This window comes from Medicago truncatula, chromosome 2 (assembly GCF_003473485.1).
Source record: "Medicago truncatula cultivar Jemalong A17 chromosome 2, MtrunA17r5.0-ANR, whole genome shotgun sequence".
In the NCBI taxonomy this organism is placed as follows: domain Eukaryota; kingdom Viridiplantae; phylum Streptophyta; class Magnoliopsida; order Fabales; family Fabaceae; genus Medicago; species Medicago truncatula.
This window is the reverse complement of record NC_053043.1, coordinates 5,444,760-5,471,215: the sequence shown is the minus strand read 5'-3', so window position 1 is coordinate 5,471,215 and position 26,456 is coordinate 5,444,760. Positions and strand designations below refer to the sequence as shown.

At 33.5% G+C, this 26,456-nt stretch overlaps 6 protein-coding genes and 1 long non-coding RNA gene across 9 annotated transcripts; 3 read left to right on the top strand and 4 right to left on the bottom strand.

Annotated features, from left to right (window-relative positions):
- The first annotated feature begins 1,468 nt into the window (after nt 1-1,468).
- LOC11440331 (26S proteasome non-ATPase regulatory subunit 14 homolog) lies at nt 1,469-5,382 on the top strand. The gene is made up of 6 exons (XM_003593746.4): nt 1,469-1,753; nt 1,940-2,117; nt 2,691-2,772; nt 4,174-4,350; nt 4,460-4,627; nt 4,920-5,382. The coding sequence occupies exons 1-6, from the start codon at nt 1,621-1,623 to the stop codon at nt 5,109-5,111; spliced, it is 930 nt and encodes a 309-aa protein (XP_003593794.1). The 5' UTR covers nt 1,469-1,620; the 3' UTR covers nt 5,112-5,382.
- Nucleotides 5,383-8,232: 2,850 nt separating this feature from the next.
- Nucleotides 8,233-10,897, top strand: LOC11438306 (seipin-2). The gene is made up of 2 exons (XM_003593745.4): nt 8,233-9,314; nt 10,194-10,897. Exons 1-2 carry the CDS (start codon nt 8,274-8,276, stop codon nt 10,677-10,679), a joined length of 1,527 nt encoding a protein of 508 aa, XP_003593793.2. The 5' UTR covers nt 8,233-8,273; the 3' UTR covers nt 10,680-10,897.
- A 575-nt stretch (nt 10,898-11,472) lies between these two features.
- On the bottom strand, nt 11,473-13,687 carry LOC11445855 (nodulin-26). Its single transcript, XM_003593744.4, has 5 exons — nt 13,382-13,687; nt 13,017-13,241; nt 12,631-12,828; nt 12,035-12,096; nt 11,473-11,905 (listed from the first exon to the last, which is right to left on the bottom strand). The coding sequence occupies exons 1-5, from the start codon at nt 13,655-13,657 to the stop codon at nt 11,680-11,682; spliced, it is 987 nt and encodes a 328-aa protein (XP_003593792.2). The 5' UTR covers nt 13,658-13,687; the 3' UTR covers nt 11,473-11,679.
- Nucleotides 13,688-17,696: 4,009 nt separating this feature from the next.
- On the bottom strand, nt 17,697-18,975 carry LOC11446093 (protein HIGH ARSENIC CONTENT 1, mitochondrial). Its single transcript, XM_003593742.4, has 6 exons — nt 18,844-18,975; nt 18,670-18,750; nt 18,494-18,567; nt 18,276-18,346; nt 18,132-18,185; nt 17,697-17,985 (listed from the first exon to the last, which is right to left on the bottom strand). Exons 1-6 carry the CDS (start codon nt 18,858-18,860, stop codon nt 17,869-17,871), a joined length of 414 nt encoding a protein of 137 aa, XP_003593790.1. The 5' UTR covers nt 18,861-18,975; the 3' UTR covers nt 17,697-17,868.
- Nucleotides 18,976-19,311: 336 nt separating this feature from the next.
- Nucleotides 19,312-22,041, top strand: LOC11446092 (aquaporin NIP1-2). Of its 3 annotated transcripts, none has more exons than XM_024776705.2 (6): nt 19,312-19,766; nt 20,036-20,132; nt 20,236-20,460; nt 21,012-21,209; nt 21,482-21,543; nt 21,685-22,041. In XM_024776705.2, the coding sequence occupies exons 1-6, from the start codon at nt 19,672-19,674 to the stop codon at nt 21,893-21,895; spliced, it is 888 nt and encodes a 295-aa protein (XP_024632473.1). In that variant the 5' UTR covers nt 19,312-19,671; the 3' UTR covers nt 21,896-22,041. The 3 variants fall into 3 exon arrangements, with proteins under 3 accessions (XP_024632473.1, XP_013462615.1, XP_024632474.1); XM_013607161.3 differs by having other exon boundaries at nt 19,314-19,515; XM_024776706.2 differs by having other exon boundaries at nt 19,314-19,940.
- Nucleotides 20,427-21,016, bottom strand: LOC120578123 (uncharacterized). Its single transcript, XR_005644057.1, has 2 exons — nt 20,667-21,016; nt 20,427-20,592 (listed from the first exon to the last, which is right to left on the bottom strand). It is a non-coding gene; the product is annotated as an uncharacterized lncRNA (long non-coding RNA).
- Nucleotides 22,042-23,759: 1,718 nt separating the features above from the next.
- On the bottom strand, nt 23,760-26,456 carry LOC11446091 (aquaporin NIP1-2). The gene is made up of 5 exons (XM_003593740.3): nt 26,297-26,456; nt 25,750-25,974; nt 24,971-25,168; nt 24,295-24,356; nt 23,760-24,181 (listed from the first exon to the last, which is right to left on the bottom strand). The coding sequence occupies exons 1-5, from the start codon at nt 26,411-26,413 to the stop codon at nt 23,962-23,964; spliced, it is 822 nt and encodes a 273-aa protein (XP_003593788.1). The 5' UTR covers nt 26,414-26,456; the 3' UTR covers nt 23,760-23,961.

Here is a 26,456-nt window from a genome sequence, read left to right as displayed (position 1 = left end):
TTAAAATGCATCTCTCCCTTTATCAAAACTAAAGAAAAGATGAAAACTAACATGTCTCTTTATTGCTTAAATTCCATTCCACCGTAAACCCTAAACCCTCCATCAACTCCATCATCATCAAACCATGACTATGTCATTCACAACACAACAATTTTACTACTGATTCTCTTAGGTCTTTAGAGAGAGAAACTCCAACTTCTCTCTAAATTTTCTTTCTCCTTCGTTCATCGAGGAGGGGTGGTTTTAGGTTAATTTTTGACCTAGAGTCATCGTTCTACATCTTTTTTCCCCTTTTTCTTTCAATCTAAATAAGTTTTTTCACATCTATCAAGTTTTTTCTTTTGTGTTTTTGTGATTTCGTCGTCCAAGTGCGGCGTTTTGTTGTTCGTCGTCTTGTGTGGCGTTTGATTTCGCGTCTTGTCGCGGTGTTTGTTTAGTTCATATTGGAAGATCTACATCAGTCAATACAAATTCAACCAATGACTTGTGCGTCAACGTTGCAGATCCGGAAGTATGTGTATTTCAGTGACTTAGGTTTTATCATATTATTTGCAAGCATTTTATCGTTGTATGCTATTAACTTGGGTGCTGTGAGTTTGTTCGCAGATTCACCCTTTACGCTTTTAGCGATGTTTGTATCTGATGTACTCTATCGATTTGAATGAATGAATATCGTTTTGTTTTTGTCAAAAAAAAAAAAAAAGTCTCTTTATATGCTTGTATTGTATAATGTGTTTAATCAATATTAACAAATACTATGATAAAATATATTTAAAATTAAAATAAATTCTTTTAAGAATGTCAAATATTGTTCCTTCTTTATTTTAATGGGATTTACTTATTTTTTAATTAATAATTTAAAATTCTTATTGAAGTGATTTTGTTCCTATTTTAAAGGATTTAACATTTTTTAAATAATAATCTAAATAATTAAGTAAAAGGGTTAAAATTGAAACTAAAATAGTTTAAATGATGAGTATAATTGAAAAATAAAAAGCTAACACAAAATTATGTATTCCCTTTATATATAGGTATAAACAATATTTTATTTAAGAGAAATGATAATTGTACAATTAATTTTTGATAATTTTTGTGACAACTTCCTCTCTTATATTCACATTATGTTTTTACTTTTTCTCTCTATTGTGTTGGTTTTTTTGTCAATATCTCTTTTTCCTTATAAATTTATGGTAGTCGTAAAAGGTGTCATCTAAATGGTTGTTTGAATAACACAATTCTTTATTTAAATTAGATATAAAATTTTTTAAGGATTCTATATCTTTTTAAAAATACCAGACACCAAAATGTTTAAATAATTTTTTTTTTTTGGTACATAAAAATATAGATTTTATTGCTATAAAACGAGACATGGTAAAAAAAAAAAAAATCTCAAAAATCAATAAAGAGTAAAAAGTAATTAACCAAATAAGTCATAGGAAGGTTGGGAAACATTTTACTTCGATTAAAATCCGAACCAGAGCTAGAAATATTAAAGTGTATCAAAAGTTCTTATTTCTCAATCCCTCTTTACTTCACCATCGACTCCCACTTCAACTTCAAAAATCTCACTTCAAATTTCAAATCCAAAACAAAACCCCAACGCAGATTCCTCGATTCATCATGGAAAGGCTTCAACGAATGTTCGCAGGTGCAGGTGGAGCCCTAGGTCATCCACCACCAGATTCCCCAACCCTAGATTCATCCGAACAAGTCTACATCTCCTCCCTCGCTCTTCTCAAGATGCTTAAACACGGTAAAGTTTCGATCTTTGACCTAATCAAATCATGGCCTATCCGATTTCATAATTAGGTTTTCATCAATTGTTGGTTTTTTTAATTATAAAGTTTCAATTTTTAACTTAATCAAATCATGGGTATTTCAATTTCAAAATTAGGGTTTCATCAAATTCTTTTTTATTGTTATATTGTGAATATAATAGGAAGGGCTGGGGTTCCTATGGAGGTTATGGGTTTGATGCTTGGAGAATTTGTGGATGAGTATACAGTTCGTGTTGTTGACGTGTTTGCAATGCCACAAAGTGGAACTGGTGTTAGTGTTGAAGCTGTTGATCATGTTTTTCAGACTAATATGCTTGATATGCTCAAACAAACTGGAAGGTATTTTGTTTTTCAGAATTTTATTACGTGTTCTTTGTTTTTTGCTTAGACTTGTGAATGTAGGGTTGGTATAGTGAACTTATTTATGACATGTTCGTAAACAGTTTTCAGCTTATTTTCACAAGTCCTCCAGAATAGCTTGTGAAAACAGTTTGAATTTATTTTAACTTTTGTTAAAGAAGACCTCCTCTGTCCTATCTTAACTGATCCTTTTGTTCATTTCACACGTATTAAGAAAAAGTGTATAAGTGAAAGAGAGAGAGAATAATAGTTTTGAGTGTATTGTCAAGTATTGGTGTATTTCTCCCTGTCATAAATGCGAAGCAGAATATATTGAATTGGGAATGATGAAATTAGTATTAGTTAGATTTATAATTGGAAAAAAGTTATTAATATTGTATTGAAAAGTGAAATGAGACAGTTTTCTTGGGACAATATTTTTTTGCAAATGGCTCACTTATTATGGGACGGAGGGAGTAGCTTATACATACACACTTGTATATGATAAGGGCTTAAAGTTGTTTATCAAAACATTGCCTTATTCATATTTGTTGTTGTTTGATTGTGTTGCAGACCTGAGATGGTTGTTGGTTGGTACCATTCACATCCTGGATTTGGCTGTTGGTTGTCTGGTGTTGACATCAATACACAACAGGTTCTACTATGGTCCTTTATGTCTTGTTTCTGTATCTATTATTGCCCAATCCAAAGTATTTATGGGTTGCTTGAACCTAGATAGTTTTGATATTAATGATTATTATTTGACGACATGGTTTGGAAGTTATTGATTTACTTTCATTAGTTTCTTTCCGTGAATCTTTGACGTGAATAAACTTCTAAATGTTTCTGTTTTTCTATTTAAGTTTCTTATTTTGCTGAACACTCTTTTTGGTTCCTAATTTACTCTGTTTTGGAAAAGTTTTGTGGAAAGGACATTAGTTGATGGATTTCTTTCTGAAAATTAAAGAGAACAATATAGCATCCCAACTTTGCCAACCCACTCTACCAATCCTCATATCGTAACAACTCTGACTTATGAACCTATTATCAGTCTCATCATAATTGCCATTGTGACTTAGGTTGTTTGCTCGTTTATGGTATATACTGCTGCCTATAGTATGCACTGTATGCTTAGTTTCCCCAAGAAGATCGGATCTGGGCTGCGTGCAGTCACAACCTTGTGGCTGCATGCAGCCAACCACATATGTACCGTCCAATCAAGATCAGACAGTCCAGATTTCAAACTTGGTATTTTGGCTTTTGTTGGAAATTCCACCTTAATTGCTGTCCTTCCCTAGTCGCCTAAATTGCGGCCTTTGGTTTTCCTTCATTGCAGCCTCCAACACCTTCATTGTGTTGCCTTTGAGAGGGTGGGTTTAGTCCCACATCGGATAGATAGGACACACTCCTCACCTTACAAGCCGGTTTTGTAAGGATGAGTTAGACCCCAAATTTCAACAGCTTTTAAAAAAATAAAATCAGCATTGAAATTTGGATCGTCAAGGTGTGGTTGACTGCATATGCAGTCACACTGCAGACAATCCAAATCCAAACAGCGTGCAAAGTATTCTCTGTGCCAGCTTATCTGAAACAGTACTGTTAAATGAGTTTGATTAATTTAAGGAATAAATTACCCATGCAAGTTATGCCGGTCCATTGCAGTTGTAATCTTGTTTTTAAAGGTATTTTAGGTTCATAATTGTTAGATTTTGTTGGGGCCATTTAATGAATGAAAATCTTAGATTTCATCCTGATTTCTTAGAAAGTCAATATTTGTTAAACATGGAAGCCTGCTCTGATCCCTCAAATAAGGAGCTCTTAATCTGAATATAAAATATTTTCCGTTATCAGTGGAAGCAAACCATTGTCTTGCTAATTGAAATTAGTGTCATGAAATGCACTGCCAAGTGCCAACTAATGGCTATTTTATAAACCAAAAATTTGAATTACGTTGGTCGAAGTTTTCAGCTAGGTCTAGTGGTTGGAATGACTTGTTTCTAATTATTTATTGGTTGGTGCTAATGGTTAATACAAGTAAATTGCTCGTGTCCTGCAGAGTTTTGAGGCTTTGAATCAGCGAGCCGTGGCTGTAGTTGTGGATCCAATTCAAAGTGTTAAAGGAAAGGTGGTGATTGATGCTTTTCGATTGATCAATCCACAGACAATGATGCTTGGACAAGAACCAAGGCAGACAACTTCCAATCTGGGACATCTGAATAAACCATCCATTCAGGTGCGTAACTCAAAACACTTTTCTTTTTCGATATTCATACTATTTTTTTGGATGCATTATTTTGGACTTCTTTTTACTAATTCTGACATATCATATTGCCTCTCTTTAGGCGTTGATCCATGGGTTGAACCGGCATTATTATTCCATAGCCATCAATTACAGGAAGAATGAACTCGAGGAGAAGATGCTGCTTAATCTTCACAAAAAGAAATGGACTGATGGCTTGACACTTAGGCGATTTGATACACATTCCAAAACTAATGAACAGACTGTTCAGGTAATTTTAAGATGCAGCGTGTAATGTGGGTTGTTGCCTATCTGATTAATCAAATAAACTTGCTGCATAAGTTTCTTATGCCGATTTTTAGATTTAAAAACTGACGCTTATAACATTCAACACTTATAATATAAGTGAATATGTATAAGCTATTTCAGTATTTCTATAACAAAATATAAAATAAAGTAACCATTTTCATATTAAGTTTCATAAGCTTTCAGGGAAAACTTAAGGAAATAAAGCTGAAAACAGTCCCTAGATTCTAATAGATCTCAATTAATTTGAAATGTAGGAAATGCTAAGCTTAGCTACCAAATACAACAAGGCTGTTCAAGAGGAAGATGAGCTGACACCTGAGAAACTTGCAATAGCAAATGTTGGAAGACAAGATGCCAAGAAGCACCTCGAAGAGCATGTCTCAAATTTGATGTCTTCTAACATCGTTCAAACTCTTGGAATGATGCTTGATACTGTTGTCTTCTAGAGTTGTCTTTTTGGAACTTATGGTTAATCTAGCACTTTAAGGAGACAAGTTGTTATGTACAATTCAGGTTTCCTGATTATTCTCAGACTATATTTTGAATACAGATGTATTCTTTGGACGAGCTGAAAAGGTCAAGAAAGTATAACTAGCACTTAGTTTATTTGGTGTCTCCATTGATATTACTTGGTATACTTTAATTGTATTATTATATTGCAGGATTTTATGTTCAGGTATTTTTAAAATACCATAGAAAACACGTTACATAAAGGAATACCAACAGACTCACCCTAGATTTGTAGTCCCTTGTGAATGTGAACGCAAGCAATGTCTAAACTAAGCTACATTTATCCTAATTATGGTTTTGAAACTAGGATGCGGGATTAGGTTACCGGAACAGTAACTGCAGCAGGGGCAGTGTAACTGTTTAACTGAAACTGTTCGATCAATTTTTCAACATACTACATGCTTGATTTGTTTAATAGATGTTATGTATGCTAAACCAGTTAATTTAAATGACAGAAATATGGTTACATTGTTACTAATTGTCAACCAAAGATGGTTATATTATTTCTATTTGTCAACCAATGACGTGTCTGTTTGGCAACAAGTTTTCAGTGCGCAAAGCGTGTTTACTTTTTGAAACGTGGTTTCTAGAATTTTCAGCTTGTTTGGGTGAATGAAAAGCGCATTCCGTGAACTCGGTTTTGAGTCCAAAGCGCCGGTTGTTTTGAAGCTGGTTTTCCTAGCTTCTACATCTTACATAATCGATTCTGCATCAAATAAACTTTATTTTTCAGCTTTGCCCCTTTGTTTGTCATTTGCAGTTATGTATGTCCATGTTTCAAGATGCAGCCGTAATTGGTTTTTAGGTTAGGGATGAGAAAATTGCTTTTTTGACAGCGAATACTTTCTATTGACACAAGTAAATGACGCTTTTACCCCAACGGCAGTAAACTGCCGTTAGGCAATGCGCCGATAGTTAACAACCGCTGGAAGCCAGCGACAGCTAACTGCCGTTGTGTTCGTGATATGAACAAAACAACATAGGAGTTTTCAAAACTCCATTGTTACGTTTTTTGCTTCCATAGGTGCGAATTTCACAAACCATAAGCCATTTCAAGCCAATTTCAAGCACAAAATCAAGTAAGTTTTTTGAATTCTATTGCGTTGCTATTTTGTGATTGATTTGATAGTTTTTTTTTGGTTAAATTGTGATTCTAGAGGTTTATTGATTTTATGATGTTATGATAGTTTATGTTCTTTGAATTGTTAGGTTTAGGTTAAAATTGTTTAGATTGTTAGAATTGTAGAATTGTTATGAAATTATGGTAGAATTTTTATGATTAGATGAATTGTTGTATAATCGTTGCGATTAATTTAGGTTTGTTATGAAATTTTGTTGTTATGAATTTGTGGTAGAATTGTTACGATTAGTTACGGTATAATTTTTAGGATTAGTTTAGGTTTTTGATGAATTATTGTAGAATTGTTACGAAATGATGTAGGTTTTGATCGCCGATTTGTTTCCGTCCCAAATTGTATGACGTTTTGGCCATTTCACACATATTAATAAATGTAATTAATATTGCGTGGGAAAGAGATATTATGAGTTATTTTACAAAATTGTCCTTAATAAATGATATGGGAAAGATAAAGGAAGGAATTGAAAGGAGAGAGAGTAATAAATAGTTAAGAAATATAATAGGAAAAGTAACATTAATATTTCATTGGTATTGTAAAACGACATACAATTTGGGACAAATATTTTTTCTAAAATGACATACAATTTGGGACGGAGGGAGTATGTCTCAGAATCAGGGAAACGTTGAGTTGAATAAGAAGAAGGATTCGAAGGTGCTGGTGCATAATCATTTGAGGTTGAGGAGGAGCGGCAGAACATGCTATTTTGGTCCTCAGCCAAAAGCAGGTGCCCCAGGGACTCTCGAGGACAACCCAATTGACTTGTGTGATGAGGAAGATGATTGAATGTAATGGGTTTTAATATCCAATTGTTTTGGATCTTTTTTTAATGGGACATTTTGCTTGACATATTGGTACTTTGAATAAATTTGCGTTTTAAATAATTTCAATTAAAATCGTGTTTTGAATAATTTCGATTAAAGTCGCGTTTTGAATAATTGCGTATTCGAATAAAAACTAATTAAATCTAACGTGAATTCAACTAATTAAAATTGCGTAAGGAATAAATAAATTTGAAAAGTGAATAAATAAGATAATTATTTTTCCATTCAAAACAAAATATATGTTATCACATTACATTGCATTACATTACATTTCGGAATGTACCTTCCAACTGCAACAATTGTCTTGCCTCTGAATGAGGCAAATTCAAACTTGCTAACCAGCAGGACTCCAGTATTCGATCAGCATCTTGAACACTGATATTCAAGTGTCAAAAGAATGAGGTGCATTCCTTGACACTTGAATATCAACGTTCAAGACGTTTATCGAATGTTGGAGTCCTGCCTATTAACAAGTTTGAATTGCCCCATCCAGAGTAAGACAATTGTTGCAGTTGGAATGCACCTTACCCTAACTAATGACGATCTTCAGGTGGAATCAAACTTTTGATGATATCTTCAGTTGATATCAGCAACGTCACCCGCATATCGATCCATTGGAACATGCTGTGCTCACAAAACATGTTCGTCACGTTTTCGTCGTTCGTTAATTCCACTCAAGTGAATGATACTCTCCCCTCGTCGAGCGTTGGACGTTTATATCGAACGTGTTCCACCCTCCTTGTGTCTCCGGGGTTGACTCATTGGTTGAATTCAGTCAGTTCATCCTTGAGACCTCTTAACGATACACCAAGGCATCAAACCTTCAATCTCTGAGGTTCTCCGCCGTTGATAAATAAGATTTAATTATTATAATTATAGGTGATAGAAAATAATTTTTCTCTTCAAAAAATAGCACATTTAACTATTAATTTAATGATTTGGTGTACCAATACACTCAAATCTTTAGGTGTACCATTTGCCTATTTTTAATTTATTATTTTAAGGAAAAAAAACCATGCATTCCACGTGTATAGGTATTTTTTTATGACAGATATAAGTAATTTTTTTCTCGTCTTGTTTTTCAATTTTTCATATTATTTTTTTAGAAAAAAGATCTATTCCAAAACTCAGAATCTAAATGGACTCGTTACCATCAATTCACGAACAAGAAGACGATGACATTTTCTCCGACGCACTCCACCAATGCTCCGCCGATGACTCACCGGAAACTTCCACCTCCGATCCCACACTTTCACATTCCACTCCACCATCACCCTCTCCGGCTACCACACTCCGCCGCCGATCAATTCGCCTCAGAGACAACCAACCCTCCGATTCCGGCACCGATATTGATTCGCCTAATTCCACAAGAATAAGCTTCCGGCATAAGCCAAGGTGGAGGCATCTCAAACAAGATGAAAATTACACCGAGAAACAACCTAGCACTTCACCACCTTCAATTCACGCAATTGAAGAGAACAACGAAGAATCTACAATAACTACAGCTACAAATGATGATTTAGCTTCCGATTCTATTGACTCGGTGTCACGACTCCATGATTCATCTTCGAGTTTTCTCGAATTGATAGCAGGATTGATAATTAACGCATTAGAGTTTCAAATTAAGTTAATTTTCATGTTTATAACTTATCCATTGTTTTTCATGTTTCGCTGTTGCTTATTCTTTATGGATCCTTTTGGGATAAGGAAATTGGGGAAAGATATCATCTTTGGGATTATGTTGAGAATTTGGAGTGTTGTGTTTGGATATATTGAACCATATGTTAGGAAATTGTATAAAGGGAATGAATCAATTTGGAGTGTAATGTCTAGGTTTGTATGGGGAATATTGTGGTCAATTTATGTTTGTTGTGTTTTGGTTGGTTTATTGGTTTCTTCATTTGTGTTTAGTGGAATTTTGATCAAGTATTTCGTGGAGAAACCGATTCGGATGAATGAAGTTTTGAATTTCGATTATACTAAGCTTAGTCCTGTGGCTTATGTTCCGATTATTTCGTGTGATGGTGTTGTTAAGGGAAAAGATTATGAGGGTGGTTTTGAAGTTGGGAAGGGGATGATGATGGGTGAAAGGGTTATACCTACTAGACATAAAGTGCAAGTTACTGTTTCGTTGAGAGTGCCGGAGTCGGGATATAACAGAAATCTTGGGGTCTTTCAGGTGATTGCTTATCTCTATCCGGTTCATTTTGTTGTGTTCATGGTTGAATTGATGGTGAGTTTGGCGGAATCACAGTGTGCTTCCATGATTTTGGCAAAAGCTACAATTTTAAGCCTCGATAAAATCACACACTAATTTCGTCAGAAACACCGTCATTTCAATCATACACTAAATAGAATTTGGATTCCTGAATTGTCATGAATTTCTTTATAAGATTCATTTACTTTGCCATTATGTTGTTTTACTTCTTCAGCATCTTCTCTGAAATTCAAGGAGTGAATCATCAACTTAGTCTTAGTCTCATCAATTGTAGGAGTCGACAGCTTGATCCATGAAATTAGTGATATTCTAAAATGAATTTCTGAAATTGACAATCTTTGGTAACAATAGTTCATTCGAGACAATTTTAGGAACTTAATCAACCGACCCAAATAGCTAATGTGATTGAAATGTTTTAGTTTTAGGGATTATTCTGAAATTTTAATAATTTGAAAGACTATTTTGCCTGACTACTACAATATCAAGGACTGAAACAGTGATTCGCTCGAATTTAAATGTTTAGGGTACTCGGGTGATACACATTATCATAGGTTGGTTTATCAATTGTATGCTTACACACATTAATCTATACAGGAGATACATATTTTTCGTGGTAAATTTTTATTTATTTTTCGATAAAGAAGAGCATTGTTTGTATTAGAACTGTTGATATGATTTCTTCTAGTATACCCTTGTTGCACGCTGTAGAAATTGTCATTTCTTTTTAATTTTGCATCAACTCTAAGTCTTAGAGAAGTTAAAACTGCTAATGATAATTGCAGTTCAGAGTTTCATGTTTCTTACTTTGTGTTTCTTCTTTGGCTTCTTTGTTTTTTATAGGCCAGGGTGGATTTTCTATTGTTTAATGGTAAAACTATTGCAAGCTTGAGTCAACCTTGCATGTTAAGATACAGAAGCGAACCTATCCACCTAATCATGACTTTTCTCAAGATTGCTCCTCTCATTACCGGCTATACATCCGAAACCCAGATTCTGAATGTCAAGATGAGAGGTTTTGTTGAAGGGAATATACCTACTTCGTGCTTGAAAGTGACACTTGAGCAACGACCAGAATATCAACCTGGTGCTGGCATTCCTGAAATATATGATGCATCTCTTGTTGTTGAGTCCGAACTTCCCTTTTTCAAAAAGATCATTTGGCATTGGAAGCTTAGCATATTTATATGGATCACAATGATGACATTCTTGACAGAGTTAATTTTTGTTCTAGTATTTTGTAGGCCTATAATAATTCCAAGTACAAGGCAAAGGGTAGCATCTGCTCGTAGTCCTGCAACTTCGAACAGTCTTCTGGCACAAATTTGAGATTTCTGATTTCCCAGGCTTTGTTGCAATGATTGAAGTTTTTGTCCGACAGTTTAACCTTGTATGTCTGACATGTAACATATATATATATATATAGTGAGTAATCCTAACGTCTCATTCTTTCCCCCCCCTCTTTCTCTCTTAAATTTCATTTGTAATCACAATGTAAATTTTAATGCCACGAGATGTATAATGTGATTTACTAATTTATATTGTAATATTGTGAGAAAATGAAATATAGATAAACTGTTGCTTTGCCAATGAAGAAATTATTTTAGTCTATGATGTGCGACAAATTGTTTCTTAATGCTAGTGACAACATGGAAATATTTGGAGTTAGTATCACTCTCGTCAGTGATCCACAGCTTTTTATCGCAATCGAACTTTTCCTTTCACCCAAACTAGTTTTTTGTACTTTCAAAACTATTTGATCTTATCTCCTTGAGAGTTGAGAGCTTATCAATATTTCTATCAAACTCTCTAAAACAATGTTTATTTCACCATTTTAAATTATGCTTTACTTTTAGGTTCTTCTAAAGCGTTCCAACCTGTGATTTGCATATCCTTTCATTTGCCCTTCATATGATTTTCAAAACCCTTAGGAGTCAATGTAGGGGCTATTGTAGGAAAGGGTCTCTGGCCTTGCAAACAATAAAAGGCTCGTGGTGTTCCGTTGATTTCACACACTTCAGCAAACAAAAATTAGAATTTAGAAGACTCATCTCTCACTTTTCTTTCTCTAAAAATGTTAGTTGTGAATTTCAGAATTTGTGACCTAAGAGGGGGTTTGATATGGACACACATGCTTTTATTCCTGGACAAAGGTCCTACATTTCTTACAAATTGATGAATGATAAGAAGAATATGCTCATTTCATTTTCCTAAGTATACTTCAGTGTTATATATATATATATGACAATCCAAACCAGATCAAAACATTCAACCCTAATACATGATGGAATTGTGGTCACTTTTGGACTTGTGGAAGCATTTGACTCCGTTACGACCTGCTCCTCCTAAGGAAAGGGACAATCTTGGTGAGCTCAATCTTAGGGAGCTCATCACACGTTGGCTTGTTTGTGTGCCTGATGAAATTGTAAGTCCATGTACCTACCAAAGCTCCTAGAATTGGTGCAATCAAATATATCCATAATCCTGTATAATTGTCGTATAAAAAAGCAGGTCCTAAACTCCTTGCTGGATTCATCGATGCTCCCGTCATTGGTCTGTAAAATATAATTTCACACACACACACACAAGTTATAAATCTGCTTTTGCTTCCAAAAGAGTTATATATTATGTGTACAAACTTCACTAAAAAATATATTCAATTAGGTTTTAAGATTAGTTAATACCCCGCAAACAATATATCTATTATTATTGTAGACCCAATCGCAAGTCCGGCTAATTCACCAATCTGCAAAAAAAATAAAATAATAATAATCAGCAATTTAAAACAAAATAATTTCACAAAAATATATAAACAAAATCCATGAAAAAATAAAAAATTATTTGGATTATTATATGTTTTGATGCGCATGGCATGTGATTGCGTAGGTGTTACAATGTAAACTTCTAATATTATTAAGTCGTTGGAACAAATAACAGACTATATATATTTCAAAAAAAAATAAAATAACAGACTATATAGATGACATTCTCCAGAGTACAACATGACAAAATTTGATATAGAGATTCAAAAAGTAAAAGGAAAAAAGTATATTTAAATACGAATAAGTATTCAGAATATCCATTAAGTATTTGACGACAATATGAAATGCATACCACTACTATTTTGAAGAACTCTTATTCCAAAAGATATCTTTATATAAGTTTAATTATAAGTTGGTCAATTTAAGTAACCAATAAAAAAATATTTAATCAAAATGTTCAACCCAATTTGTTAAACAAATTTAATCAAAATGTAAAAAATAAGAGTAGGAAACATTACCGCTCTGTTATCGGTGGCTACTGCAGTAATAACAAACATAAGGAAGAAAGTGCATATGAACTCGATTACAAAAGCTTGCAAATTAGAACCAGCTGGAAGTGTTCCAATAAAATGATCATCTTCACCATTAAATATTAGTCTGAGGCTTCCACTTGCTAATGTGGATCCAAGGACCTGAGCTATCATATAAGTTGGTACCTTCAACAAAGTTAAAATGAATGAAAATTCAATAATATAAGACAAATTGAGGCAATGAAGTCTTTTAGAGTTAGTAGTTATAGTATTACCAACTTATTATCAACATGCATGTTTTGATTATTAAGATTTTTTCCAATTTTATTTTAGATATATATATAATCAAATGCATAAGATGTATTTAAACTCACTTGCTTGAAGGGAAATCTTCTCGTAGAAGCAAAAGCAATGGTAACAGCAGGGTTGAAATGAGCACCAGAAATGTGACCAACAGAGTAAATCAAAACCATAACAGTGAATCCCCAAGCAAATGCAATTCCAGGAAGTGTTACTACATGATCATTGTTAAGATTCACAATAACAGCAGCACAACCCGCAAATATCATCATGTATGTTCCCACCACTTCTGCTACCAGCTATTTTCAATATCCAACAAAAGTAAATTTTTTTGTCATTTCAAATCAAATTTTCAAGCTCTATATAAATGAAATTAAAATGATCCAAAAGAAGACTAAAAACTTAATGAATGCCTTCTAGAGAATGAAATAAAAGTTACCTTCTTGAGAAGGGGCACAGAGTCTTTGATGCCTGATTCTTCACAATTTTGTGAGGCATGACTATTTACATCTAAAACTACCTCATGATGAATTTCGTTGCTTTCTGAATTATCAGTCATGGTTGACAAAAATAAATATATACTACATATATTTTTTATATGAAGCTGAAAAATGGCGCAAGAAATGAATGTGGCTCTGCTATTGACAAACAATTGATGAGAAAAACTATTTGAGAAGTAGTTATAGTTTGAGTAGATATATAGTTTCTTAAACATTAATTTGATATTTCAACACAATTCCTTTGTTGGAATAAAATATATAGTTAATTAACCCCCCTTATATCATGAATTTGACAATATTATGACAACAACTCGAAGTCATGGTTCCATAATGTCTAAAATTCAAATATGATACTTCTGTGATTGGCCTCTCAAATATATTTTCACTCACAAGTTTTAAGTTTAACATTTCTCAAAAAAACATGTAACACCTCAATTTTATTGAATAACTAACATTCTTAGTTGCACTTAATGATTGTTTTTGGTTTCCATTATATAAACCGAACTGCTTCACTATATGATGTAATTTGATTATTTTGTGGATTATTGTAAGTCGCATGTGTATGTGATTTTGCATGTTTTAGGCATGGACATCATATACCGCATCAGAAACTATGTATATGTGATTTTGCATGTTTTAGGTATAGACATCATATACCGCATTAGAAACTACATAACCAGTCATGACTGCATCCATTAAGTGATAGCGGATGCAGAAGGTTGTAGCAGAAGGGAGAGTGGGCAGGGGTAGGGGCAGAGACCGTAGTACTGATAGATCTGAACCATCTCAGGTGCACGAGTATGAGCTCCAACCCCAACAACACCATGTTGAGGAGGAGGATGATGATTCAGATAATTCAGAGGAAGAGGCGAATGACGATGATGAGCACCCACAATATGTGGAGAAGGAGTCACAACTGCTGAATACCAATCCTGGTGGCCCAGGTGCATGTTTGCTGGAGTAGTAAGATTCTTCAACTTATATTTTTTGTACTGTGTTTTACTTATTTATGTAAACCGATATTTTTTTGTTTGTATCAATGGCGTAACAATTTAAAATGTGTGAACAACGAGAAGAAGTTGAAGGCTATACGTGATTCAAATAAGGTGTGGACGTGTCAGACATGGTTCAGAGATGTCGTACAAGTCAGTGGTTTTTACTAGCTCAAGCATGTTAGCTATAACATTATTAACCATAGCTCGTTGTCTGAATTTGTTAAGAGCTGGCACGAGTAGATTTCCAGTTTCCATCTTTCGATTGGGGAGATTACAATAACACTGGATAATGTGTCATGTCTGATGCATCTCCCAGTCGAGGACCGCCTCATGGACTTTGATGTTCCTCTTTTACTACAACAAAAAATGCCCTTTGTGACGGTTAAAAAGTGAATACGCGACTGTTCAAACCGTCGCAAATTGTCTTTTGCGATGGTTCCCCAACGGTCGACGAAATGGGTATTGCTAGGCCTTTTTGTGACGGTTCTGAGAACCGTAGTTACAACTTCCTCAAAGGGTACTGCGATTGTTTGAACTGTAGCAAATTACACAATTTTATTTGTTTGAAAGGGATGTTGCAACGGTTTGGAACCGTCACAATCAGTGGAATTTCTTTAAGAAAAATAATGAATATGTTTTTTAATGAATTTTTAGCATGTTTTTGTGGAATTATGTTGTTGTGACTTGTGACAAAACTAATTTTATTCTTTATTAAAATATGATTTAACACACAAACTAAAATATGAATTTTACATTCATATAAAATGATTCAATAAAAACAAACAAATGATACAAAGTTTAACAAAAAAAATATATACAAAGAGTTTCTTGAGTTCCAAACATAAAAATTATAGATGGTCCTTCTTGAGAATTTTTCTTGATCAACCTAATGTAAATGAATAGACTCAAAAGAACGTTGCACTCCGTTTGGTGATTCGAAGTCTTCCACCTAAAAATAAATCATATATTATATAAGAATCACTAACTGACAAGTAGTTCAAATTATGTATCAGATGTCTTCTTTTTATAATTGAACTATCTTTAGCAAATCTTTCTTTAATGACAACAAGGACCAACTAAAATGACATTACAAAAACATTACAAAAACTAGCGCAACACGCGCTACGGAAGAAAATGAAACAAGCAAGGTTCATGGTACGAGTAGAAGACTGATTCGCTTGAATGGATGTGTGTTGCAGATCACATGGTACGAGTAGAAGAAAACGCCTCTAACTATGATCCGATTCAGGTTTGATCATGTTGTATCTGTTACGATCATTTCCTTCGTAGGAGCAAACATTGTGGCACGTGGATGGTGATCGTCTTTGTATCCACCCCAAAATTCCCTACCCCTAACTTCCTGAAAGTGCTGAAATATCCAAACATGCATAAACATCGACATATATGTATCATTAGACAACACATACAAAAATATGTTTAACTATTAACTAAATAATAATTTCATTATTAACATGAAACAAGGTCGCGTATCCAGCTAAGTTCTTCGTCTGATAACGACATCCATTGTTAAGCTCCTTATACAAGTGAGCAAGGGAAGCTACTCCCCATGCATAATCGTTGGCCAGCTCAAGGCCACATAAGAAATTGAGGTATATCACATTGACAGAGGTGGTGGTCTTGTCGGTAAAGAGTGCGACGCCCACCAACTTGTTCCCGGTTCATCTGTATCTCATTATGTGTTGGCGGGTAGGTATATATTCTTGTATAACTATCCTCGTGTACTTCATTGAAACAATGAACTATTTTGCCACTGACGTGTTGGAAGTCAGTTGGTTCAATGGATCTCGCATCGTTAACCAAAGATGGACATATGCTGAGGGATAGGCGGAGTTATATCTGAAGAATAAAAAGTAAACGATTGATTAAGAGGAAAAATACCAGGAATAACTGTTGAAATATTTCTTAAAAAAAAACTATTGATCCCAGCACAACTTTCTCTATCTTGGCTAGTTTACATTTGATCACATCAACAAAACACTTTTACAAAACCTGTTTAGAAATTATGTCAAAACAGGAAAAATTGAGCTAAGTGTGGTCTAAGTGGTTCGACAATATATTTTTGATGAAATTGGCATAATACTCACTGATGTGCGAGGGTAAACTAAATTCTCTTTATCAAATGGTGCCGTCGTCGAGGACTACGTCAAATTAGATTGGTTTCGCTTGTTTATAGTTTTTTATGAACCTGTTATAAATACTTTTCTTGTTCTGCAAAATTTGCTTGCCTAGCGGAACTAGACACAACTTGTAAATATTTTTGCTTTCTTAGTTTTAATCTTTATAATGCACCTGACTAATAATTGTTGGTATAGTTGTTTGATTACTATGTATGCGAGGCAAAACAACAAAGGTCAACTACTTTTTAATCTATGCTTCCATTATGTTTTTCCTATGCTTGCATTAAATATTTTTTTGATGATTTGTTTTGATGTATGTTTAAGTCAATCTCGATTTCCCAATTTACCAAAAAAAGGCGTCATCTAAACAATATAGGTTTCGTTTCTATGTTGACACTGTTCGGATTATATAATTAAAAATGTGTCAATTGATACATTGTAATACGTTTTGGAATGTTATAAATAATCCGGAAATTTTCCTTGAAATTTTAGGGTTTTCGAATCATATTATTCAAAAATCTTTAAAAAGACGTTTGGATTATATAATCTAAACATGAGTGTTTTGAGAATTCGGTAAGACACGTGAGAAGAGAGTATGGTGAAAAAGGAAATTGGCTAACACTAATGATGTTTCTAGTGTAGTTTCTTATAAGTGAGAGAGACAGAGTGAATGTTTATTAAATAACACTATTAAAAATTGTAAAACCAGTTATTTATAAATTCTTTAATGCTCGTGAATGTATATATAAACAGCATGCTTGCTGCCATCGCCGCTGCAACTCTTTCGTCGTCCCGTCACCAAAGACAATTGTCGTCGCCGTTACAAAGCAAGTTGCATCGCTGCAATTTTCATTCATAACTCTTAGTTGATTGTGTCCCTCTTGGTCTAATTTGGTTAGATATAGATCTGTTTTCACTTTAAATTAATCCAACGATTATGAATGGTATCATATACATTAATGGTACCAAAGGATCCGTTTTTGAGGACGACAACGATTGTTGTGGTTCCAATTATTGAATACTTTGAAACACGTTTCTCTCTTCAAAGAATTTATCCAACAATCATAAAAATTAGCGACGTAAATAAATTTGCAAGTGAAGTAAAAATTAGCGATACAAGATACAAATGTACTTATATGACCAAATTTGGTTGATTATTGAGCAAATTATTCACAATTTTTCAAAGATAGCTTAGACCTCACTTAAAATTAAATTAGGCAATATTCATAAAATTAAAAAAGAGGAAGATAGGCACTCAGATAGTACATAAAACACATTGTTCACTTGCAGAAATTATGGACGAAACTTGCAAGCAGTTTTGAGCTCGTTTGCAGGCTTGTCATCACCTGCAAAACCAGCGTCCACCCACGCAGAATAGCCTCCCCCCATGTTGACGATATGTTGAAATCCCTGCGTTTACCACATCATATCACATATGCCTTAGATTTTAGTCAAGATGATAGAAATAATCCTAATTCTTTTAGAGGAATTAAAAATAAAGTAACGAGTAATGCTCAAGATTGAGAATTTTAGGTTGATAATTGTCATAGACTTACTGAATTATGGAGATCAACGCAGGCTCGAATCGATCTTCCTCCACTATTGCAAGCCTGAATTTGTAATCCATTATAGTCACACATCAACCTATTTTATGATACGTACAGGTTGTTTTATGATTTAGAGAGCTAAAAGGTTCTTACCACAATCAAGTGATCCTCACTCTTACATATTGCTGCAACTTGGTTAACAAAATCAGGATTTTTCACCCTTCCTGTTGATCATTTGGAATACATCACATTACATATACATAAGCTATATGATTAAGAATTTACTATATATATATATATATATATATATATATATATATACATAATGTAATATTAATTATATAACAAAGACGAGACGATATACACAGTACCTTCTTCTGTTTTGAACATATAGGGGACATTAATAGCATTCTCAACATGGCTTTTATTGAATTCCTCAACTGACCTATTCAAAGGGGCAAAAGAAAGAAAATGACTTCAGTTAGGATTCCATTGAAAATTAAAAATGAAGAAGGAAATTGGAGAATCTCATTCCTTTGTTAATTACCTCACATCAAGATAATTGTAACCAGATGAATGTAATAGATCTTTGGCAGCATGGACATCTAAGGTAACAACATTTTGATGACTGTAAATATTAGAGATAAATTAGAGTTTAAATGAGACTTAATTACATCCATATATAACATTATATAGAATGCAATATATTTTAAACACTTACTCCTTTGTGGTGTCCATTCTTTTCTTTGAAGTTTAGCACTCCAGAAAGTTATCAATGCAAAATCAATAATTGTATGAAGGGTATTTATGATGTGAAAGATTGGCATAGTTGCTAAGGTTTTTGGGGTCTCTATATAGGGTCGACCTTCTAAAATATGTGTTTTTTTTTTTTTTGCAAGTTGTTGATTATTATATATAAAAGGTCAACTTTTATTGTGCAAGCCAAGCATATGAAGTAATAAATATAATGGGGAAATAGTATGCACATATTTTTTTGTTTATCTTGTGTTGAACAAATGATTATAAAATTACTTATAATGTTCTAGCATTTGATTCCTCCTATCCTTATCGGAAGGAAAATATAAGTTGACTATGACGGGCAAAAAAAAATTATTAGTTTAGAAAATCATTTTAAATCTAAAGTTTTTTTTTTGGAAGGGAGATCTAAAGTTTATATATTGTAAAAAATTAAAAGGAGGATAAATTTATTAAGAACTGGAAAAGGAAAGGGTATCAGCGAAAGAAATTAAGCAACTTAGTGAGTCACTCGCTTTGAAAAATGAATTGGGATACCATCAGCAAAACGCAAACGAGAATTTACAGCAATCAATTTCTTTCCTGCGAGCCAAGATTTTTCACCAGAAATAGTCCAACTCTTTCTGCTTCTTCCTCGGTGAGTTAAATAACAACGTTTTTTCCCAGCTATGGCAAACAATTATAAAGGGCAATAAGGGAAGATAACATTGGAAAACAAAATTAAAAAGCAAACGCGATTCAATCAAAAGCAGAAGCTCCAAATTGTAGCTTCAGGTCTACCGTGGTTTTGGTGATGGAATCGATTTACATGGATGCAAGCCAAACAAGAAAGTTTGCTGTCAAACTGCGTTTGACCACTCCAAAACCACGTTTAAAGGTTTCTACCGGGTATCCAAACAGACGCTTTTACAAGCTTTCAATGCTTTTGTTACTTTATAGTTTTTGTTGACCTTTTTATTGGTGAAAAGTTCCTGTAGTGTTGATATATATCCAACATAAGATGAAAATTTATCTAAAAGTTCTGTTCCCACGTCATGTATCCAAAAATAAATAAATATACACGTAAGATAAAAGCATACCAATATTCTTTGATATAATCGATTTCTTAGCTTTATCTTCACATATTCATTATTAAACATGGGTGATTTTTCATCTAGCAATGGAAGTCTTGATGTGGTTATGAATGTAAACGATGGCGCAAACAAAAAATGTGATGCCACAACCATTGATGATCATGTTCCTTTTTTGCAAAAGGTGACTTTATTTATCCTTTCAAAAAATTAATTGTTGTTTATGGTTAATTAATTAGATCTTCTGACTAAAAACATGGATGTGTTGCGTTGATTGTTGAGTATAGTTGGTAGCAGAAGTGGTGCGAACATTCTTCTTGATATTTGCTGGATGTGGTTCTGTGGTGGTGAACCTTAACAATGATAAAGTTGTGACACTTCCTGGAATTGCAATTGTTTGGGGACTTGTTGTTATGGTATTAGTCTATTCTATAGGTCATATCTCTGGTGCCCATTTCAATCCCGCGGTCACCATTGCTCACACTACAACCGGAAGGTTTCCATTGAAGCAGGTAAATTACAAAACACAAGCACTATAATTCATATTAAGACAAACATAAGTTTCTCTCTTAAGTTATTTGAGCGGAGGTGGTTAGAAGAACGGCGTCCTACGAGAATGTAGGTTGTTGAAACGGCAGAGGTACCTGCAAAAGACACATTGGCGTTCAAGTCAGCATGAGAGCTAAGAGTTTAAAGTTTTGGGGTTAGAAGAACGTACCTAGGACGACACTAGAAGTCCTCTTATATAAATGCTTAGAGTAATATTTGGAGAGCTGTTGGCCGACGGTTACAGATGGCGGTGTTTGTAACCTTCTAACATCGAGCCTTTATTGCATGCAAGGAGGCGTTACAGACTTAGGAGAGATGAACGTTTGCTCGATGTAGTAACAAAATGGGCGGTGTGAAGAGTATGGACCAAAGCAAGTTTCAACCTATTACCTATGTGAAGAAGGAAATAGTTGGTACACCGTTATTTGGGCCTATGTTCGAAGCATTAGTTGGCGAGGACAACCGTTTGTGCAGTCCAAAATATTATTAATTTTTATTTAATTCTTTCCTGTAGGTACCAGCTTATATAATTGCTCAGGTCGCTGGCTCAACACTTGCAAGTGAAGCTCTCAAACTCATATTCAGTGGCAAGGAAAATCAATTTGCAGGAACACTTCCGGCTGGTTTGGACCATCAAGCTTTTGTGGTCGAATTTATTATCACTTTCTACCTTATGTTCGTCATTTCTGGAGTTGCCACCGATAATAGAGCGGTAATTTTTTTTCTTTTTTAAATGCTTGGTTGATAATAGTAATTGATAATTATATTTCTATTGATCATTTTGATTAAGATATAATTGTGACTCAAGTTAATTGACTATTTCTTTCAACAACAATAAAAAGGTCATTGACAAGATGTATAAACATATTTATAATGTTAAAATCACTTCAATAAATGTTAGCTTTAAATCAGTCATGAGGCCCATTCCATAATTACTTAAATATCATTTAACCTTTGTCTGATAGTTTTTATTTATTGCTTCAGATTGGTGAATTGGCTGGACTTGCAGTTGGATCTACAGTCATGCTAAATGTGTTGTTTGCAGGGTATAGATCTCAAAACCTTACCAAATATTATATCATAAAATGCATGCTTTGCACCAAGAATATATAAAAATAATACGTGACATGTTATTATGAGAAAGGTTAAAATAAAATCTAACTTGTGAGTGAAAATATATTTGACAGACCCATCACAGGAGCATCAATGAATCCAGCAAGAAGCTTAGGACCAGCTATTGTGCACCATGAATATAGAGGAATATGGATATATATGGTGTCACCTATTCTAGGAGCTTTGGCTAGTACATGGACCTACACTTTCCTCAGAATCACAAATAAGTCAGTTCGTGAGCTCACCAAGAGTTCTTCATTCCTTAGAGGCAAGGGAGCTGAGTGATTTATAAATGAAAGCAAATTCTTAATTGTTCTTTTTAATATCAACTTGTATTGGGGTCCAAGTGTACAAGAAAGAGTCACTACTTTTGGTGTTGCAAGGGAAATGGGATGCAAAGTTTCTTCTTATTTTGTCTCAATTACCTTTGATATTTGTTTTCAATTAACCTAGAGTAGTTATAAAACACATATAAACATGGGACATGACAAAGACATTGAAACTGTGACACGAATATAATAACTTGAGAAAATGATATAATTTAATACATGGATAAATATTGAGAAAATGACATAATTTACACTTCATTTGTGTGTGTGTCTATATATACATGTCAGGATCGGCCATAGCGTTTTACGGAAGTATGAGAAAAAAAACCCGTTATAGTACATCATAAAAATAAGGGTTAATAGTGTTTTTTCCCCTATAAATTTGTCATTTCCGGTTTACCCCTAAGAAACTTTCAGTTTAAAATTCGTCCTTTTAATTTATGTTTTTTCCGGAAGACCTATTTCCTTCATCCAACTCATCAGAATCTAATATGTGGCGCGCTGAGATGACCTTTTTTATTTTTTTAATTGGCCACATGGTAAAAAGCATTCCACATCAGATTTTACAATGAAGCTTTTACTACCTGGCCTATCGTAAAATTTATTTTTTATAGCATTTTAATTTTAGGGTGTGTTTGACTCAACTTACTTTGAATCGGTTCTCTTTAAACAAGAAACTTGAGGCAAAAGGAGAATCAATTTCTATTACTTTTTACATTAACAAAATATCATCATGCATCGCCTCATGATTACCTTATTTCTTAGTGATAAGGTTTACCCTATTTGTCGCAAGGTGTGTCTCGGTACATTTGAGTAGCATGCAACTCATTGTAAGGAACTTCCATGCTTCAAATGCAAGCATGGCATTGCTAGGGATGTCCGCTTTGACACATTTAGACAAACATGAGTATATGTGAAGAATGAGGCGCATGTAAACTTCTTGACCGACCCACAGAAAGGAAGATTGACGCTTAGGCTAGCAGTGTTCTGGTGTACGGGTGGATAAAAGTGAAACATGCATGTGCGGACTTAACTATAATTTCCACACTTGTGGGATTAGGGACAAGGGCTTTTAGCGTGGGACTAATAACCCTCAAAATCGCTTCTAACAAAGTGGTCAAATATGAGATAGCATTATGAAAATAATACTCCCTCCGTTTCAAAATACATGTCCAAGTCAACCACTTCACATATGCCAATGCATAATTTTGACTGTTAATATCTTTAATTTTCTAAAGTAAAAAATTATAAAAATTTAATATTTTGAAAATATTTGTCGAGACAAATCAAACAACATCTTACATGCTAATATTTGTATTTATATATTAGTTAAAAAGTATGGTCAAAGTAAGTCAAGTGAATAGTGCACATTGCAAAAATTGGACATGTATTTTGAAACGGAGGGAGCATGTTTTTATACCATTTACATTTGACATTTTTGCTTTCTAGCATTAAAGGCTATGCATCTTTTACAAAGAGTTCAAAATGTCACGCATAACAATGTTATTGTCTATTTTGTGAAAGTGTTAAATACACGAAATTTAGCGACCAAACCATTTTTGGTTTCTAGCCTATGTTGTTATTTTAACTTTCTACAATATAGTAGATTAGTATGTTTAGATAGCTAGCAAACAAGAAAAACAATATATTTGTTAGATGAAATTTGGTTCACTGTTGGGAATTTTAAGTAATCACATATTGTGACCGCACGGTCACATTAAAGCAACAAATCACAGTAAGAATTGTATTGGAACTATCTAGCTAACATACGCTCAGTCGTATATGGATAATTTGGCGGTATCATTTGATGAAAAAATCGATTTTGCATAAAACTTATACCGTAACATAAAGTAAATATCATGGTAGATGAGTAGATAAAAGTTGTACCATTTCCTCTAGTTATGTATACTACATACATAGTTATTTGCCAATGTAAATTAACTAGAGATATTCTGCTTACAAAACTGAAACAAATAATGATCTTCAAAAATTTAAATTGAAGATATGCAAAGCTTCAATAAATCACTTAGCTCCACCATTTTGTACTCCTTTAAGGAAAGAGGCACTCTTACTAATTTCACGCACTGGCTTGTTTGTGTAGCGGATGAAAGTATATGCCCATGTACCAGCTATGGCACCAAGAGTTGTTGATACCAAATATATCCATATTCCTCTATATTCATGGTGCACAATAGCAGGCCCTAAGCTCCTTGCAGGATTCATTGATGCTCCAGTAATTGGCCTGTAATTTACATGCATAATTAAGTTCTAAGTAATTTGACCAAACTGAATAGTCTATTGTCTTTGTATTGCATTGGAGTAATTTTACGGTTTGAATTATAGTTAGGTTCATACCCAGCAAACATAACATTTAGAAGCACGGTAGATCCAACTGCAAGTCCAGCCAACTCACCAATCTGTGGTATTGACAAACAAAATAAATGATCATGTTAGTATGTGTTCTTAAGGCATATAGAACTTTTACATTGAAAAAAACAAGTTTTAAATATTTAAAAAATTGAATATATAATTTTCAAGATAAATTTTTTAAATTAGATTCATTAACATGTGCTCTTAAGACACATATTAGTATTTCACTAAAATAACAATCTATATTAAGTGTTGAAGATTGAATGACATTGAAATGTAGAATTTGTTGCCCATGTCCACTTCTGACATTTGCAATTTATACATATTTTAAGAGTCATGTTGAAAAGGAAATGTTAACGAGTGTCCTTAGGATACTCTTTATGGGTTTAAAATAGTAATATTTTATGGAAATATGTGCATTCAATGCATTGAAAATTGAAATGTTTAACTTTTTAAATAAATACATTTGAGAAATTTCTTTTTTTGAAATCCTTAAAGAGTTCCCTAAGGGCACTCGTTAACAAGACCCTTAAGAAAATAAGAAAGTACAAACTTTTCATCTAAAATAAAAAATTTATTTTCAAAAAGTTGAATATACAACTTTCTAACACTTCCCAATACCGTAGAGTATTTGTTTATATACAAGGGCAAAGGAGATTACCGCTCTATCATCGGTGGCCACTCCAGATATGACGAACATAAGATAAAAAGTGATTATGAATTCGACCACAAATGCCTGGAGATCAGAACCAGTTGGAAGTGTTCCTGAAAAATGGTTTTCTTTGCCATTGAATATAAGCCTAAGTGTTCCACTTGCAAGGGTTGATCCAAGAACTTGAGATATTATATAAGCCGGTACCTGCAAGATTATATATTGAAGAAAAACACAACAATTTTTTTAGACAAGCTAGTACAATTAAGTATACTATTTAGATAATATGCAAAAATTTAAAAGCAAAGGAAAAAGTTTAGGAAGAGAAATTTCAATTGAAGGTCAATTCAACCATATCATGAATGCAAAAACGGTTGCATACACATACGGAAAATGACACAATATAGAGCATTGTTTAACTTTTACTTTTTTATATGTAAAATCAATCTTATCTCAAAAATTTCTACTTTAAACTTCTTATCAAATATTTTTAGGACATTTGTTAGCATTTTCTTTTTAAAAAAAAAATTATTACTTTAAGGAGCTAACACAAGAAATTTTCGAGAAAATTCAAGTGTAATATTAATATTTTCATTTACCATATCATCTAAGAAATTATTGAATAAATGTGTACCATTATAGTCACACCTAACATCGTTTTCAAGATAAAAAAATTTGAATGCTTCAAAGTTGGGTCAGTAAAAATTTATGTACTTGGTCCAAATTTTGAATGAGATACATTAATTTTTGTTGACCCAACTTTTTCCCATATAAAGAACTCGGATCACCTGCTTAACCGGGAACCTTTTGGTGGAAGCATGAGCAATGGTGACAGCAGGGTTGAAATGAGCACCAGAGATGTGACCAACAGAGTAAACCAAAACCATAACAGTGAGGCCCCAAACAATTGAGATCCCAGGATGTGTTACTACTTTGTCATTGTCAAGATTCACCACAACAGCAGCACACCCTGCAAATATCAAGAAGTACGTCCCTACCACCTCTGCTACCAACTACATCCAACATAATACAAATCACATATATCAGGATAGACAGTTAATTTAATCTCTAAAGTATTTTTCTCTCTAATTCAATCTCTAAAGCATATAAAAGTAATAAACATTTTTAAAGTATATGAAATTCGTCACTTTAATCTTTGTTATTAAAGTATTAGGAATTAATATAATAACTTTCATATACCATAGAGACTATGACAACGAATTTTATTTACTTCAAAAATAAAATTAAAGACCGATATTTTAGAGATTAAATTCATATTCATAGTTATTATCAACAAAAAAAAGTTATATGCAGAGTGGTTTAGGAGATACACACCTTCTGCAAAAGAGGCACATAGTCTTGGATGCATGACTCATCACACTTTTGGGAAACATCACCATTTACATTCAAAACCATTTCATGGTTTCCATTGCTTGATGAAGGATCAGCCATATCACCGACAAAGAATAAGGATGAAACAAAGAAATGAAGTGAA

Excerpts from the sequence above, each read along its gene's own strand:
- LOC11440331 (XM_003593746.4), top strand. The coding sequence starts at position 1,621 with ATGGAAAGGCTTCAACGAATGTTCGCAGGTGCAGGTGGAGCCCTAGGT. Across the intron at positions 2,118-2,690 it reads ATGCTCAAACAAACTGGAAG|ACCTGAGATGGTTGTTGGTT; the intron begins GTATTTTGTTTT and ends ATTGTGTTGCAG. Across the intron at positions 4,351-4,459 it reads TGAATAAACCATCCATTCAG|GCGTTGATCCATGGGTTGAA; the intron begins GTGCGTAACTCA and ends GCCTCTCTTTAG.
- LOC11438306 (XM_003593745.4), top strand. The coding sequence starts at position 8,274 with ATGGACTCGTTACCATCAATTCACGAACAAGAAGACGATGACATTTTC. Across the intron at positions 9,315-10,193 it reads GAAATCTTGGGGTCTTTCAG|GCCAGGGTGGATTTTCTATT; the intron begins GTGATTGCTTAT and ends TGTTTTTTATAG.
- LOC11445855 (XM_003593744.4), bottom strand. The coding sequence starts at position 13,657 with ATGTTTAAGAAACTATATATCTACTCAAACTATAACTACTTCTCAAAT. Across the intron at positions 13,242-13,381 it reads CTGTGCCCCTTCTCAAGAAG|CTGGTAGCAGAAGTGGTGGG; the intron begins GTAACTTTTATT and ends TATTGAAAATAG. Across the intron at positions 12,829-13,016 it reads GAAGATTTCCCTTCAAGCAA|GTACCAACTTATATGATAGC; the intron begins GTGAGTTTAAAT and ends ACTTTGTTGAAG.
- LOC11446093 (XM_003593742.4), bottom strand. Across the intron at positions 18,568-18,669 it reads TACAATTATCTTGATGTGAG|GTCAGTTGAGGAATTCAATA; the intron begins GTAATTAACAAA and ends CCCTTTGAATAG. Across the intron at positions 18,186-18,275 it reads GTGAGGATCACTTGATTGTG|GCTTGCAATAGTGGAGGAAG; the intron begins GTAAGAACCTTT and ends TTACAAATTCAG.
- LOC11446092 (XM_024776705.2), top strand. The coding sequence starts at position 19,672 with ATGGAATCGATTTACATGGATGCAAGCCAAACAAGAAAGTTTGCTGTC. Across the intron at positions 19,767-20,035 it reads CGTTTAAAGGTTTCTACCGG|CAATGGAAGTCTTGATGTGG; the intron begins GTATCCAAACAG and ends TTTTTCATCTAG. Across the intron at positions 21,210-21,481 it reads TTGCCACCGATAATAGAGCG|ATTGGTGAATTGGCTGGACT; the intron begins GTAATTTTTTTT and ends TTATTGCTTCAG.
- LOC11446091 (XM_003593740.3), bottom strand. The coding sequence starts at position 26,413 with ATGGCTGATCCTTCATCAAGCAATGGAAACCATGAAATGGTTTTGAAT. Across the intron at positions 25,975-26,296 it reads ATGTGCCTCTTTTGCAGAAG|TTGGTAGCAGAGGTGGTAGG; the intron begins GTGTGTATCTCC and ends TGTTGGATGTAG. Across the intron at positions 24,357-24,970 it reads TGGCCACCGATGATAGAGCG|ATTGGTGAGTTGGCTGGACT; the intron begins GTAATCTCCTTT and ends TCAATACCACAG.